The sequence below is a fragment of the Camelus bactrianus genome, chromosome 2, assembly GCF_048773025.1.
Source record: "Camelus bactrianus isolate YW-2024 breed Bactrian camel chromosome 2, ASM4877302v1, whole genome shotgun sequence".
Lineage (NCBI taxonomy): Eukaryota > Metazoa > Chordata > Mammalia > Artiodactyla > Camelidae > Camelus > Camelus bactrianus.
In genome coordinates this window covers 90,197,658-90,214,449 of record NC_133540.1, presented here as the reverse complement: position 1 = coordinate 90,214,449, position 16,792 = coordinate 90,197,658, and the positions used below count along the sequence as shown (strand labels likewise).

Genomic DNA, 16,792 nt, shown 5'->3' with positions numbered 1-16,792 from the left:
TGAGATACATAGACAGAAAGGCCTCAAAATTTGGAGCAGATGTCCTGCCTTAGGAGCCATTATTCTTTCCATTATACTATGATATTGTATCACGTCTTTCTGTTCCAAGATCCTAAAACATGATGAATTGGGACCCTTAGGAGGCTTCCTCCTGGATAGGTTGTGAGAATTAAACCAAAGCAACATATGAAAAGTACTTAGAAGAGTGCCTGCCAGTTGTGTATCTATGTGTGTGCTAAAATGGATACGTACATTTGTATATATAAATGTATATGTATGTACATAATATACACATATATGCGTAAAAATGCACCATGTGTGCAAACATGCATACATACATACATATTCCAGTACACAGACACAGACAACTTGAAAAGGAATAAGTAAATAACAATGATCATAACCAGGTTAGCTATGAAAGGAGGACACTTTACCAGACCTCTCACCCTAGAGAGTTAAAAAATATAATTTTTTTAAAAGAACTTTTTCTTCAGTTTCTTCATCCTCTAGTCCTGGAGAAGAGACAAGTTTCTAAAAATTTTAAGTCCTGATTTAAAATAAGAAAAGCAAAAGTTGCCTTAGGAATGGGATCTGTGAAGCAGAGAAGCAGAGAGCATCCCTTCTGCCTGCCCAGCCCGATTATAAAGCCGGCAAGTGTTCAGGCCCACCAGTCTAAGGCTTCTGTTTCTGCCTCAGCATTCTAGGCCTCGTGGCCCGGTTGTCAACTCAAATGCATTTGGAAGAGGAAAGGGAGGTGGCCCAGCTTCTCACTCCATTCCCAGTTCAGTTTCTGAGCAGGCTAAACTTTCTACACCCATTGGAGGTATTTTTGCACCTTCCGCGGAAGACAGTATTTCCAAACAAGGCCCAAAGGTTATCTGTTCAAAAGTCAGACTAGCTGCTGCTTCTACGAAGAGGAACTGTTCAAGAGGTGGCCGTGTGAGATCCCAGGTGTGTGTATGTGTTTGTCTATTTAGAGAGGACTGGCACTTGTCCCTCTCTCTGCATCCCCAAGTAGGGTGTGAGGTAGTCCTCAGTACCCAATATATGCACAATGCAGTCTCCGGTTGGGCTGGTGCGACCACCACAGGAGTTGGTTGCCTGAATGGCTGAGAATCATCAGGGGTGAGGGTTAGGGTGGGGATTTCCTAATAAAACTCCAGAAATGATCTCATATCTCCAGAAGTACTTAAGAGATGGAAAAGAACGTGGAGGTCAGGCAGGATTGCGGGATGGGGAAACAGAGATACCACAGAATGATCCAAATTGATTCCAGAACAGAGAACTGGAAAAGAAAATCTGAAACCTCGGGGCGGATCCCTGCTCGCCGCGCTTGCCCGCGCTCCGTGGTTGGGTCCTCGGTGGTCCGCTAAAGCGAGGCGTCCCGGCGCGGCTGAGCGCTGACGGCTGCCCCTGGTTCCGGGTGTGTGCGCCTCCCCAGGTCCCCGTGCGCCTTGCAGACCAAGCGCGGACTCCTCCACCGTCCTGTGGGCGCGGAGGGGAGTCTGCGCCGATTATGCGTAGGGAAGGAGAGGAGAAGCCCCTGACCCAAGAGGCAGGTGGCCCTGGGCCTCGGGCCCTCGGAATCGGGAGTCGGAGGTGCACTTCCTGGCCGTTTTATTGGTATGACTGGTCCCGGGCGTCCAAGGTCTCGGCGCAGCGGATCACGCTTACTGGACCCGGCGACTAAAGAGAGACGCTGAGGAGAGGGCAAACTCTGCAGAGGACCGGAAGCGGCGTGCACAGAGGTTCAGAGACCTGGGTGGGAGGAGGAAGTGCGCAACCCCGCTGGACCCCTGTCCTCTCAACCCCCACCGCAGCGCCGGACGGCGGCTGTGGCTGCACATCTATGTTCGCAACTGGCCGGCGCGCGGCTGCGTCCTCTACTCGCGGTACTCTGGGCCTCGGAGGGCCTCGGAGGGCCTCAGAGCTAGGAGTGGGCCCGGGACCTTGGGAACTTTCCCCGCTGGGTCCGGTGTCGGTCTCGGCTCTACAGAGCCTGCAAAGCTGTGCAGAGATGTGCGTGCGTCCTTTCCTGGCCCTCTAGTTCCCGCACGCCTGTGCGCGTACGCTGTCCTCTGCAAACACATCCTGGGAAATACAGGCGTCGCCCCCTCCCACGCACAAACGCCAACAGAGAAGAGGGGTTCGCAGTCCGCCCAGAGGCAGCACGCTTGGGGATCGCAGACGCTAGGCGCCGGGTCACTCCCAAGCCTTCTGCCCCTGAGTGGGACACCACAAGCACTGGTGCGGCAGCCGCTCGGTTTTCCTTTTCCCCAGTCTTTAGGACCTGTGGGTTTGGCAGGCACTCGGAGCTCAGGCCACCTGCTTGGGCTTCAGGGCACCAGCCTGCTCCAAGTCTGCATGACCCTGTGACCTTGTTTTCTCCGCAGCTGTGCGCCGACATTTACGCCTATGGCCTCAGCCGGCTCAGCAGAGGGGTGGGGTTATGGAATCTTAGAAATTCTCATCTAAGAAAGTTAAGATACATCCGAAAGCTTAATGCAACATTAAAAGAAAACATGCCTCAGTTTGCCTTGGCTGAAGGCAAAACTAGCTTTGGGCACCCTTCCCCTACTGCTTCTCTCCAAAAAGGTCTTGTAGGCAGTTTGGTCAGCAAAGCTGCCCAGCTCTAAAGTGTCTGCCACGAACACACCTACCTGGGTCGCCTGGGCAGTAGCTCAGCCAAGGCTCGGCTTTCTTCCACATTGTGTGATTAAGTCAATGACCATGCAAAAGAAAACACAGGGGAAGCTCAGGAGGTGTCTGTATGTGTCCCTCAAAAAAATAACGTTCTAGACTATGAGGAAGTCCTTTTCAAAAAGCAGTATTTGCTTACTTTTTCTTCAGATCTAAATTCAATTTTTGAATCTCCAGCAGGTAATAAAGCCACCATAGTGAAAAGGAGATTCTGGAAGAATGGGACAGAAATGAAAGGGCATTCAAGTTTTTTTGGTTTGTTTTTTAAAGTAAGACCCCAGGCAACCTGGGTTGGTTGGCTGCTTGGTTGGTTGGTTGGTTGGTTTTTAAGAAACTTTTGCTCCAGAGATCCACTATGTTCCAGGCAATTTAGTCAACCTCTCAGGCATTGTGATTTAAAGATCTCTTGAGGCCTACTTTCTATTTGTCCCCAAATATCTTTCTTACTTCTTGCCATCAAATTTGCTCCACAACCAATCTTGATCTTTTCTCCAGAAAGCCCTCTTTAGATTTAAAAAGAGCCTGATTAGCTCACTAGAAAAAAAAAAAATTTCCCCATGCTAGAAGTTCTTTTAAAGATAGCAGAACCTGTCTCACTCATTGTAGAGATAAGACACCAAGATGCAGGTAAATTAATGATGCCAATAATGATGCAAGGTTATACTAGTCATTCAGAGCAGTTATAACTGGAATTTTGGATTGTTCTTCTCATCACACTTTGCTGAGGATTAGTGTTTCAAATTACCCAACTGTTGCCTAGGAAAACTGAGAGCAAGCCTCAAAGAAATGTAGTGCTAAAAGTACTTGGATAATCTTAAGAAAGTCAGCCTGCTTTTTCAACAACCTTGGTCACACTTAAGGATACACCTTTTTGCCTTGCCCCTGGTCTTTGCCTGCCTAATAACTTGTTCTGTATTCACCTTAAGATAATGAAGTTTTTACAATCCCTTTAAGGAAAACCATTGAAAGCCTGCAGTGAGACTCCGTGCAAGTTTCCCATTTCAGACCTTTTCACAAGTGTCTTCCTTCTGACATAGGGGACGGTTGGCAAGATTGTGAAGGAAGGAAGAAAAAAATGGGAAAACACCTTCTGTGATAGATAAATCAGTGCAATATCTGTCACTAGAGCATCTATAGAGTGACTCTGAAGATGCCCATAGATCAAGTGCTTGCTACTCTAGGACCTAAAGGATCATCATTCATTTGGTTTTGCATCTACTGGTTGCTGGACATACTACATGCACCTACATGTGTATACTCTGTTTAAGAACTGTTGTCAGTATATGAAGAGTACAGAGGGACTTTCTGTAAGAGGAAGGGCAGGGAGAGGAGGAAAGTTATCAGGTTATTCTGTATTGTGATGCTCCAGAGCTCTTTTTTGTCAGAGGCTGTGCACCTGCTCAGGATTTTAGAAGGAAGGCCAGGACTTGCAATACCTAGACCACTGTGGTCATTTCACCTTGGTTTCCAAAGAAGCTCTCCCTAGGGTCTCTTAGTGGGAAATGACAGAAAAGCTGAAGGGTTCTAGTGCACAAGATGCTCTTTCATGTAAGCTTCACTAGTAGAACCTGTAGTAGGGATGCCCTACTATAGGGCCTTCACCTGGTCCCCCAGACCCAGGCCTGAAGAATGGCCACTTGTGAAGATGCTAGTTATCCTGCTGCTGAAAACAATGCTGACATTCCAGGGACAGGTTAGCTGCATGTCCCTGAAGGCATCTTTGTTTAAATAATTTGTCCTTTAATCAAGAAGCTCAACACTTTCCAGATAAAGATGTTCCAACTAATAATCAAACCTTACCTTCTAACTTTGAGGCTCAAAATTGGCTTAGAGTAAATAATGCAAGTGGGGCAGGGTTTATCGCCCCTCTCTTCTGCTATCTCTTCTCAATAAAATAGATAGTATCTACTCAAAGTGCAGCCCTTAGCTACAAAAAAAATTTGAAAAACACTTTCCAAATAATTGCTTTGAAGAAAATAGTCATTTATTGTCAAAGCATCCAACATATCCGGATAATCTATAAAGTTTAATAAATCTTTCCAGGGATAAAAGAAACACGTAACTATTCAGACTCCATTTCACTGGCACAAAATTACACTTTGTATTAAAAGGAAATACATATTTACATAATGATGACATTCTTCATTGAAGTCCATAATCATTTCATGATACATGCACTTCCCCTGGAAATTTAAATTGAATGGTGACCCCCTTTTTATTTGTTTTGCTTATTTTGTAAGAACACAAACTGTAATCAAGAAATGCAGAAAGCATTTCACACTCCTCCTTTACTTTATATCTAAAATAAATTTTGCCCTTACATATAATTATTACATCTAAATCGTAAGTGCTTAATAATTTAAGTAGAAACGTATGACAAATGCATCAATATGTTGCAATATATGACATTTTTAAAAATGTACTTTTGTTTTTGGGAAAGTGAAAATGCGTGCATTCAAAAGAAAACCCCTCAACCAACCCACCAGATCAAAAATCCACCATCCTGTCGTGTGTGTGTGTGTGTGTGTGTGAGCGCGCGCTAGTGTAGGTCTCGGGTAAACATTTGGATGTAAAGGCTGTGGGGGAGAGCACATGTGTGCACGTGTGTGTATGTGTGTGTATGTGCGCTCGATGTTTCAGGTCACAAGGAGGTGGTGGATATCCTAGAGTGTTTGTTCCTGCAGGTGGCTCGACTGTGCGTATGCGCCCGTGGAAAGCTGGGGTCCTTTCCGTGTCAATTATGCGAGGTCATGTGTCTGGAGAGATGGTGGCGCTCCCTGAAGGACTCGTTGCAGATGGGGCACTTGAGTTTCTCCTCCCGCCTTCGCTTCACCAAGGGCTCCATGGCGTACTCCTTTTTGTGATGAGACCTCATGTGGTACACCAGGTCGGAGGTCATGCGGAAGGAGGCATTGCACTTGGCGCACCAGTTCTGTGCGGGCAGACACAGCGAGGTGAAGGAGGGTGGCAGCAGCGTGAGCGCCGAGGGCAGCTGCAACTGCAGAGGCCCCGCGGCCGCGGCTGCCGCGGCCGCCGCGGCGGCGGAGCTTTTGGGCCAGAAGGCAGTGGCGTAGAGGAAGGGGCTCTGTTTGGGCAGCCCGCCGCCGCCGCCGCCGTTCGGCAGGGACCCGCAAGCTCCGTTCAGGTCCGCGGTTCCCTGGAGCTTCACGGCCAGAGGGTCGGAGGCGGCCGGATAGAGTCTGGTGGGGCCGACACCGTCGCCGGGGTGGCACGGCTCGAGCGCGCTCAGCTTCTGGCCCAGCACCAGCGGGGACAGCTGCGAGAAGGAGCGCGCCGGCTGCGAGAAGGCGCTTTTGCGCTCGTCCGACGCGGCGCCCTGGCCGCCGCCCGCCCCGCCCGCGGCCCCCGCGCTCGCGCCGCCCCCGGCGCCGTTGCCGCCCGCGCCTCCCAGCTGCGGCACCGAGGTGAAGGCGCTGCCCCGCGCCGGGCTGCCGCCCTCCAGCCGGCCCGGCAGCGCGCCCCCGGGCCGGGGGGCCAGCAGCTTCTCGGCGCCGGCCGGAGACGCGGCCACGGGCGTGGAGGAGCCGCCGCCGCCCGCGTCCTGGTCCTCAGCGGCCGTGCTCCCGCCGTCGGCGGCCGCCTCCTCCTGCAGACCGGCCGCTCGGGCCGCCTTCTTCACCTCCACGAAGGCGCTGCGCTTCGCCTCGCCCGTCTCCGGGCTGGGCGGCGCGAAGAGGCGGCCGTTCTCTTCCAGGCCGAAGTAGCTGCCGGAGGCGCGGTATTGCTGCGGCGTGCACACCAGGTCCTCCTTGGAGGCGTGCAGGGGCCGCTCGGCGAAGCGGCCCCGGCCTCCAACCAGCCCCGCGCCGCCCCCGCCGCCGCCGCCGCCGCCGCCGCCACTCTCCCCCGCCTCCTCCGGGAATTTCCTCTTCCCTTTGCCGACGCCCGCGGCGTTGCCGTCGGGACTCAACTCCGCCTCCTGGTGGCCGCTGCCGCTGCTGCCGCTGCTGAGGCTCCGGACTGGGGAGCAGCCGCTGGCTCCCCCGGAGTTCTCCAGCTCTCGGGCCAGATTGTGAAAGTCCGTGGACGGCTTCGCGCTGCCGCCGCCACCAGCCGCAGGCGGGTTACCGCCCTCGGGGGAGGCGGCCGGGTAGTGGTGGACAGGGCCGGCTTTGCAGAACTTGGGGCCAGGACCCAAGGGTGCCTCCTGTTGCTGCGTCTGCTGCTGATCCTTGCCGCCGCCGCCCCCGTGATCCTTGGTGCCCACGCCGCCGCCTTGCTCCTCTCGGGGGCTCAGCTCAGCGCTGTGAAGTCTCTTGGGGCAGCGGAAGCGCAGATGCGCCACATAGGGGAACTCAAACTGGAAACGTTGGCTGCATTCCAGGCATGTGTAAGGGGACGACCCTGCTTAGTGAGCAAACGCCACACACAGACACACAAGCGCACGCACACACACGCATACCACATGATTATTCAGCATCGTCTGCAGGACAGTTTGCCATCACCCTCTTCACAAATCCACCGTTACCTATCAGGGACTGAGTGCCCAAGAACAGAATATCCAGTAAGGCCTAATCCGACTTTGCCACCTGACTTGGGGGCCGTACAGTAATTAAGCCAAGCGTGCCCCGATTTATCCTCACCCATCTGTCCCAGCTTCATTCCGAACTATATCTTAGAGGCTTTCTCTGAGGCACTCCAAGGGAGGAAAGGCGCGCCGAGACGCCAGAGTGAGCCCCGATGCTCCCTGAGTTGCTCCCCGAGTTGCTCCCCGCTTGCTAAGGGCCCATACGCAGGTCGAGAGCCAACCTACCATTCATTTTGCTGTGGGATCTAGAGGGGCAGAGCAAGAGCAACTCAGTCAGTTCTTTCCCGTACCAAACTAATAACTCCTCATCTTTGGCAATCCTGCGGAGAGAGCGGTAAAACAGCTGTCCGTTTTTTATATAGGCTTCAAGGTTCTGCTCTTCTTTATCTCTGGCTGATTGGACCAGACGCAACCACATGAGACCTTCTGAGGAACCATTCGCCGCTGAGGTGTCTACCTACAGTGTAGAGACAAGAAAGAATACAAGAAGGGAGGGGCCGAGGGAGGGAGACTTTTTGTGAGACTTCTATGGCCATGGGAGCCAGGGCCATTTCTCCTTATTCTTTTCCAATGAATTATCTGAGATCAAGCTTCCAAAAACTTGACCCAAGTTGGCACCCACCCTCATGTTTGTCACCAGCAGGCAGGATGACATCCCTTGCAAGCTGAATCAATTATATATAGATTATTTAAGTCGTCGTTTTCATACACTGGCTGAACAATAAATGAAGATGTTCCTTCCTACAATCCAAATTAGTGTTAACCTCTTGAGAATTGATTTCTAAATTACCCCATTGCAAAAGTATGGGGGATTTTGTTCGTTTTACAAGTAAAAAGCAAGCTTAGATCTTATCAATTATTCTACGGCATTCACTTATCTTCCTAATTTTGGCTTAAACAATTAATAGTTTTTCTTTGTAAAGAAAGAATAGGAAATGAGGACTTTTCACTCTCAAATATATGGCTTTAATGATGTTTTATTGTCAAACCATTAAAATTTTTATTTAAATATGAACTCTTGGCACTAGCTAGCTTTACCAGCAAGAGTAATACTCCCAGGAACAAGAGACCTCGGGGGTTGGAAGGCAAATGCACCCAATATTTATAATTAAAGTACTTATAGAAAGTACTTAGTATGCAAATAGCCACAACCCTAGTGAACTCTCCCAAAGAGTTAAGGAAGTGGTGTTCATGTCCAGGAAAGCTCAGAACTGAGGCACTGATTTAGACATATCTGGCATTCAAAATCAAATTTGTCATTTATTTCAGAAAATCAGTTGACAATACTTTGAGTTTAATTTTCCTTTTCTAATTTTTGGTGTGTAAGATAAAATGTGTTCTCACATCATTGCATTTTCAGATTTCAGAAGCTGTCTCAGCTTGTCATCAAAATGACTATTAGTTCATTTTCAACAGGATATTACCCTCATACCCTACGTAGCATCAGCCAAGACTTACCCGGAAGATATAAGGGACTGTTCTCTTGTCGGTGGACTTTAGAGCTATGAAAGCTATGCTGTCATACAGGGAAGTATGGCTCAGGACACAGGGACCAAATATAGCGTTCTCAGGGATGTCACAGGTAGTGTAAACGCTGGTAAAAATATCTGTCAGACATTGTTGGACAGCCTTGGCATCTCCATCCCAGATGCCTCGCGGGATGCCCGAATCCTCCATCACTGGAGACAGATACAAAGGACAGTGGAAGCGAATTACATTACTCCTTTTGCCTCTATGAATCCAGGAAGAATATTTTAACTACTAGACAGATTTTTCTTGAATTTGCCTGAATTTTCCATAGCTCTTATTTCAGAAATAAAGCCAACAGCAGATTAAATCTGGCATATTTTGAAGATGCCAACTAAGAGTACTTTCTTTTCCTTTAAAAATTAAAAAAAAATTTCAATGGGGGAGCTCAGAGTAGAGTGATTGCTTGAGAGGAAGAAAAACAGAGGGTTAGGAAAGAGAAGATCGCTGTTTTGCTTTACCTTGGGGGAGAATGGGGCAGGGTTGGGGGGAAGTCGGAGACTAGGGGAGAACAATAGGATATTTTACTAGACTATTGACTTTCCAGACTGAAAGAAACTTTTAACCCTTAGAAGAAAGCTCCTCTCTTCTCCTCTTATGTATTGAACTGGGTGCCCAGAAGCTGATTTTATTATTATTATTTTTTCTTCCAAAGAGGGAAGCAGCATGAGCAAGCAGGCGGAGACAGCGGAGCATGGCGAATGGATTTCAAGTGGAGTGTCAGGGCCACTGATTCGGTGTCAGCTAACCTTTCTCTGCAGCCTACAAGAGGGGACGTATGTCTGCTCATTACCATAATCCAACACTGTCCCTCCGAGGCTTTAATTAAAAGCAGCGAGCAGAGGTAATTATTTTTTTCTCGACATGCTTATTTATGGATGAGAGTGAATCCCAGTTACCTTGTTATACAAGGGGGTGGATAGAGTCGCATGCGCCTCATAAAGTGAGCAGGTACAGGGCAGGCCTGAAGTGTCCCCTGTCTGAAATACCACATGTGTAATGACTGGTGAATTCCTGTTTTCCCAGATAGGATCCTGTCTGGGCAAGAGAGGGCAGCCCTGCTTGAGTAGACCTCGGTGGGCTCTCCAGCTGTTTAATCCGCAGCAATCTAGAAAGTAATGCCCCAACGGAGGGCTCTCTATTAAGCTGTCATAAAGAGACATTTTCCCTTCCTTTACCGCTGGACACCCCCCCCCACAAGACTTACCATTAAACGAACAAACAAAACAGATATTTAAATTTTAAAGTAGCTTTGAGTAACTGCATTGTTCACTCTTTCTGACTGATTAAAAGATTCTCTCAAGTTGGTTTTTCCCCAATAACGTGGCAATGATTTATGTATGTTTTGTATAATTTAAGAAGCAGGAAAGAAGAGACCGATTCTTTTCCTAAGAAGCTATTTTTTAATGAAATTATATGAGTAATGTCCATTTTTATCTTAATGTCTATTAACCAATTAATCTTGCAGATGTGATTACAAGATAGTGTTTTTTTTTTTCCTTTTCAGCTAACAGAGCATGAAACTTTGGTCAGCTCTTTCCCATTCACTCTGCTATATCCTTCAAATGTCAAGTAATGGGCTGTATCTGCCAGACAGGAATAAGAGAAAAATACCCACAAAGTGGGAACTTACTTTATTGTGCTACAGCGTCTATCCCTGGGCATTTTTACCCCACACGAGGTAGCCTTTCTCATCTCCAGTTGCAAATTTAGACACATTTAAAAAATCCCTCAGAACCTCTCAAAACCTCCTTTTCAACGGAGTCCTATTCTCTCTTTTTTCAATTTCCTCAATTCAGCGTTTTATGCCCCAATTTTTCTCTTCCTTTTAAAAGTCTCTTTCACACAAGCGTTTCATTGTGCCGGGAGGTCGCCCCGTCACTTCGGGCAACAGCAGGGACGCAATCATTAAAATGCAGTTCTACCTAACAATACGGTGAAAAGATCCTCGCTACGCCGAGCTAATAGGAGTTCGCGTCGCCGCGGCGGCCGCCACGAGCCTCGAGCCGGTCACAATAACTGCTGGGCGACGCTTGGGCTCTGTCGCCCGCATGCGGCCGCCTTTGCCACCCAACCTTTCACAGCTCAGCATCCTCCTCTAGGCCCGGGTTCTCAGGCGCCCGGGGGACCCTCCCAGAGCCGGCTGCGCTCGCCGAAAGCCGTCGCTGCCGCCTGCCGCTCGCCCTCTCCCGTAGGCAGGCATTGTTTGGCGGCCGCGCGCTCCCCAGTCCCTTGCTTCTTGGGCAAAGTGCTCTCCACCCACTCCTCCCTTTGTATAACCCTACCCTACTGGAAGTGGAGAGCCCCTCAACAATTATTTCCCCCCTCTTCTGGATAATGAGGAGACAGCGGACAACATTTTCCACTCTTACCATCAAACCTGCCTTCCTCCCATCCCCCTCCTCCATCAATGCAAATACTTACCAGGAATAAGGTCAGGATCAAATCGACCAAATAAGGCCACCTGGAAACAGGAGATGCAATCGAGTATTTCTTTTGCCTATTGTATCAGTGTATTTCCATGTCAAGAGGTGTTGGTGTTGCAGTCGTGAAGGCCCTGCCTAAAGAGAGGAGAGAGATGGAGAGATGTGGAGAGAGAAATGAGGGGAGAGTAAGAGGAGAGAGAGAGAGAGAGAGGAGAGAGAGAGAAGAGAAGAGAGTTGTACAGATGGACCCGATGCAGTGACTGACTGGCACGCAGACACACACTTTTTGTTTGCTGCACATAATCTGCCCAATGACGCGTGACAGCCCACGTCCCCTCCCTTTAACTCTTTGCTGGGCTGGGCGCTCCCTCCGGCGCTGCCTGCCTGGAAGCGATCTCTCCGGCCTGCCCGCGCCCCGCTGCCCCTGAGCGCCTGCCCCAAGTGGAAACGCCTCTCAGAGCGCGGCCCTGCCCGCCGCCTCCTAAAGCCTCGGCCCTCTGGGACTGGTAGGGGGAAATCAGTTTCGGGGTCGGAAAGGGAAGTACCAAAAGACCTGGAGAGGGCCTTTTACTGTTTCGATTGGCACTGGAGAACCTCTGGTAGAGAGCTGGCCACTCAGCACACGCACGGACCCCGTGTTCATTTCCAGAGTCTGAGTTCTGTGAAGGGGATGGGGGGAGGGGCGTGGATTAGTCCCAAGGGATTCTCCGGTCTTTGAGCCGCGGCTGATGTGCGCAGCTAGTTGCCTGGGGGTGATAAACGCGCACCAGCTCTATCTAGGAGCGCTCACACTACCAAGCCTTTAGGAGCAAGATTCAGAAAGGATGCGCTTTGGTGAGAACTTGGCTCAGTCTTTCCTTGAAAATGGAGATGGGTAAGGGGGATGTTGTGGGAACGCTGCCAGACCTCGGAAGGGGATTTACGGGGATCTTCTGGTCCCAGGACACAAGTGCTTGACCGGGGAAGAAGTGAAGAGGAGATGGGTGGCAGGAACCCAGGTTACGGGGACACCAGCTCTTCCTGCTCTTCCGCCTCTGCCTGGCGCATGCTGCATAGGGGGTCCCTTGCTGTGGGCGGTCGGTATTCTAAGACCCCCTAGGGTTGCGGAGGATAAGTTAAAGTAAAAATTATTACCGGGATGGGCTCCGGAGAGCTTTTCACTTCCAGCAGGTGGTGGAAGAGCGGATGGAGTTGCCGAGCCCGTCTCGGGAGCCTCGTTTGTGCACTAAGCCACTTAGAGGCGCTGGCTTGCCCCTTTAGTGCAGCAGCTGATGCTAATGACTTGAGGTCTTTAACAGCCTGAAAGTTGACTCCTTCAACAGAGGTCGCAACACATTTTTGCTGGGAGTTCTCGGGGTTCTTTTTCGACATTTAACTCTCTGCTCCTAAGGGAAGAAAGACTTTTGAGTCGTATAGAGAGTCCCACTCCCTCAGCCCCACCCACAACACCACTACATTGAAGAGGGCAATTTGTTAGCTTTAGGATAAATAGGACGTGTAGCCGGCTAAAGTGGACGAAGCAGAACCACTGTTTAAGGAGACAGCCTCATTTTTTAGCCAGTGCTGAAATAAGGTAAGTATATTGGTGTTGGCAAAAAGTAGCTTAAAAGGGAAAGATGTGTACAGTGTTACCTTGATCCTCTCCTGGCTCCGAGACCTCCCTCCGGAACCCAGTGAAGCAGCGAGGCGCGAAGCGCCTTCCCTTGCTGGCGCCTACAACAAGGAGGCCCGGAAAGGATTTTGCTGAGAAGAAATTTTTTTAAATGTGTAAGGAATTTCCCACTGAGTTCTCTTCTCTCTCTCCTCCCTTCTCTTTTCACCCAGCAGCCCTGGTCAGCCTCCCCACATAAGTTCCTTCTGATCGGACAGAGCCCCTTGCCTAGGATTAAGCTGGGACTTGGAGAAGGAAGAGTTGCAAGATCCTCATATACCAGGGAGGAAGGGGAGAATTCTTCCTGAATTTCCAGGTTAGCTATTGACTTTTCAAATAAACCTTCTCAAACTGCAGCTGTCCTTCATCTTAACATATCATTCCTCTTATGCATGTGTGCACACTTTTAAATAGTTTGGCCAAGGGCAACTCATGTAACGACCAAGACTCAATGCTGAGGGCTTTCACGTATTTCTATATAAGAATCTGCAAAGTTATTTAGCCACCAATTGGCTTATAACTGGGTGCTCCACTCATTACCCCCCCACAAAGCATCCCCCCATCACTTGTTTAAAGAAAGAATGGTGGGATTAGAAATGTCAAAAGAATTGCCTGAAACATCTGAAAAATAACTTGCAGTGTTAAAGAATTCACTTACATGAATTCAGAAAAGAAATGGAAAAAGAAAGGACAGGAGACATGCAGGTGTAAAAATCCCCAGCAAATTAAGATAAAGAAGTAGCCATAAGACAGTTGTGGTCCCTTAGAAACTACAGCAATGGTGTGTGTGTGTGTGTGTGTGTAGCAGTGTCTTTGAACTAATTCCATTAAACTGTTGAACAGAACACTCCTTAGAGTCTTTCCCAGGACAAGTCATCTGTCCATGCAAGCCATTTTTAAAAATCCTCCTACATATTGTAAATATAAAAGCACCCACTGCAGTATATGGGCATTCTTACGCTTAAACTCTAAATGGCAGGCATTTTTCCTTTCCCTAGCCTTTCCTTTCTTAAATATAAAGGGCACTAAGATTATGTCTCCTTTGAGGTACTGAAACCTAGACTCTGATTTGTATAAAATAACAAATGTTTTTGGTATTTAAATTGGGAATGAGGGAGCTTGATCTTCTAAGTCTAGAAAATAATTAAGATTCTATACATCCAAGAGGAGAGTTATATACTGAGAATCTGGCCATCAGATATCTCTTCTCAGTTTCTCTTATTTGCTGCTCACTTAGATTTCCCCTACTGATTTTAGATAAAATGCCCAAATAAAAGAATTTCCTACATTTTATGAATCCAACCAACTCTTTGTCTTAGGTATTAAATAATACACATAACAAAAAAATATTAGTAAGATTAGCTTTGAAATTTCTACTTTGAAGGTTTTCCAGTTTTTAAAGTGGTACATATTTTGCTAGGTAATATAAATGATCTAAATGAAAATTGTTAATAGGAGGTAAAGAAAATCTACAGATTATTTTTATTTCTCTAGAAATGTATGGGTTAAAATGGTACATAAACTACTTTTAGATCATTCTGCAGTATTACTGGAATTCACTGACACTAATGAAGGGCTGAAGCACTTATTCAGCCCCAAACAGTACTATAAAAGTGCATCTCAGTCAATGGTTTTATCTAATTCAATGGAACAATGGGTTTATGCATATATTTGGAGCTCTTTTCCCTGGGATTTTATTTCCAATTAAATGATTAGAGGGATGACAATGAAGAGTGAGGGTATTTTTTGCCTTGCTCCACTTTAACAAGGCTTCTGGCAGTTACGGTAAAAAATACATGTGTAGACAACTGCAGTATTGTTTTGGAAGAGAAGGCTGGAGAGAGGTTGATGAATGATTCCCGAGGTGGTGCCTTTTATGACTTAAGTGGGAGGGTGGAGAAAGGGTACGAAAGGAAATCTGATTCTTGAGAGTATTTGAATGGAAATGTCGTTTCTTCTCCCAGGGTAGAGAAATGGGGCCCCAAATATCTCAACTTCTGTGATAGGAGGCAGGCAAAGTCTCTAAGAACAACTTACTCAGAAGGATTATTACTTTATAAGAATGAAAACATTGTTTTTCTTTTTCTCTCTCTTTATAGGTCCTGGCTCATCCCCCCTCTAATCATATCACCGAAGCACCACACACACACACACACACACACACACACACACACACACACACACACACGTATATTTACATATTCACACTGGAAGACAAGAGGATGCCAAAGAAGCAGACAGACAGTGGAGAATTTTTCCTAAACTTATATTTCCCACAGGGAGGTCTCTGGAAAGGGCTTATGAGGAGACTGGGGGAGGCAGAGAGTAACTTCATGGAGGGGTATTGCATTGTCTAGCCTCACCATGGAGAGTAAGGAACTTTCTAAGGGATAACTTAGAGCCAAGAAGAGGCAGACTTGCTGAGCTGAATAAAGGTTTACATGTATGGGGAGGGGGCACTTTGTTTTTAATAAATATACATGGCAATCCCATTATGGGCCTGTTCCTTAGCAAGGATTACAGTGGGTTCAATAGCTGATAAATGAATTAATCTTTCCCAGGTTCATTCTGGGACAGCCAGAGATGCAAAAGATGGATAATCTTATAGCCAGGGTCCCAACTGCTGGGATCATTACTCCTGACACATTTTTCTCTCTTTCTCAATCAATGTTAACTGTTTTTCATGCTGCTGCTACTACTGTAACTATTGTCATTATAGTTATAACCTACCTTTCTCAAGTTTAAAACTTTCTATCTGAGGGATCTCAAGTTCCACTTGCCTTTCTGCTGGAGTTCAGCTTTGAGCTGGATAGTCTTTGAGAGCTTTGTTTAATTCATTTTCTCTCCTGGATCTAAGCTGTAGTCAACTGGCTTAATGGCTTCTGGGTATGACTTCTAGCAGGACAAACTGGTGCTACTGAAAGCAACCACCACAGGTCTGAAATCAATGTCTCATGCTCACCTGTGTCAAAGTAACCTGTGAGCCAGATCTAATATCCAGCATCCTGACCCCTTGGATTCTCCCAGATTTTGTACCCCTCTCCAGATGAATGGCTAGAGATCTGGCAAGGAATTTTCTATCAAATCTGCAGGTTACAAAGACCTTCCCAGAATTATACACACAGTCTTTGAATATCTCTTTGTAGGAGGGGTAGGGTAGGAGGAAGGAAATGCAGGCAGTCAGCCACTCTGAATCTCCTTGCCCTCTGGGCCAGGCTCTCTAGGGAGACTGGGGCTGAAGGAGTGTCCAGTAGTCTCAAGTGGGAGGGAGCATCAGATTTTGAGAAGACTGATTCTAGGCTGGGAATGTCATCAAGGTGAGAGGCTCTGCATCAGATTTCTTTACAAAGCCAGGAGAAGGGACATTATCCCAATACCTGGTACCTGAATGTCTAGTTCCTGAGTTAAAAGAGAGATGCTTATTGAAACACAGTGGGTTCCCACTGGGCAGATTTTCGATTCCCTGGCACTTGATCACAGCTGGCCCTCTGAAGCATGGACTTAGATTATAAACTGGGCTGCAGGCAGATAAGCAGCATAAGGCAATCCTCTCCTGGAAAGGGGGTCTAGGCAGAACACACACATGCCCAGGACTTTCTAGCTTGGAATCCATCGACTGCACTTTCCTGAAGCCTGAGGAAAGACACATTTGATTTTCTCTAAGGAAAAGGGAGGCGAGAAATAAAAGGAATGAAAAAGACTAGGGGAGTAGATATCAATCAGTGACCAGAACAGTGATGATTCCCATTGCTTTGTTAGAGCCTTGGAAATACAGTTTAGTTTTTTCACAAACTATGTTCTTATACCCAAAGCACTCCCCTGGTTGTATTGTAAATTGGACCGTTTGAGTGAAAACCACCTTTCATGATTTCATTTCAAATGAATTGCAGGTGTTTCATAATTTAATCCAGGGGTGTTAATCTAGCATCAGTGGGGGAA

General features: G+C 47.7%; 1 protein-coding gene and 1 long non-coding RNA gene across 5 annotated transcripts; one reads left to right on the top strand and one right to left on the bottom strand.

Moving 5' to 3' along the window:
• Window positions 1-4,662: 4,662 nt before the first annotated feature.
• On the bottom strand, window positions 4,663-11,337 carry PRDM8 (PR/SET domain 8). Of its 4 annotated transcripts, XM_074346023.1 has the most exons (5): window positions 11,201-11,334; window positions 9,676-9,884; window positions 8,708-8,928; window positions 7,475-7,706; window positions 4,663-7,068 (listed from the first exon to the last, which is right to left on the bottom strand). In XM_074346023.1, the coding sequence occupies exons 3-5, from the start codon at window positions 8,924-8,926 to the stop codon at window positions 5,435-5,437; spliced, it is 2,085 nt and encodes a 694-aa protein (XP_074202124.1). In that variant the 5' UTR covers window positions 8,927-8,928; window positions 9,676-9,884; window positions 11,201-11,334; the 3' UTR covers window positions 4,663-5,434. The 4 variants fall into 4 exon arrangements, with proteins under 4 accessions (XP_074202124.1, XP_074202122.1, XP_074202126.1 ...); XM_074346021.1 differs by lacking the exon at window positions 9,676-9,884 and having other exon boundaries at window positions 11,201-11,337; XM_074346025.1 differs by lacking the exon at window positions 9,676-9,884 and having other exon boundaries at window positions 4,663-7,065; window positions 11,201-11,337.
• On the top strand, window positions 11,287-16,264 carry LOC105083999 (uncharacterized). Its single transcript, XR_012500289.1, has 3 exons — window positions 11,287-11,708; window positions 13,027-13,169; window positions 14,953-16,264. It is a non-coding gene; the product is annotated as an uncharacterized LOC105083999 (long non-coding RNA).
• Window positions 16,265-16,792: the final 528 nt, after the last annotated feature.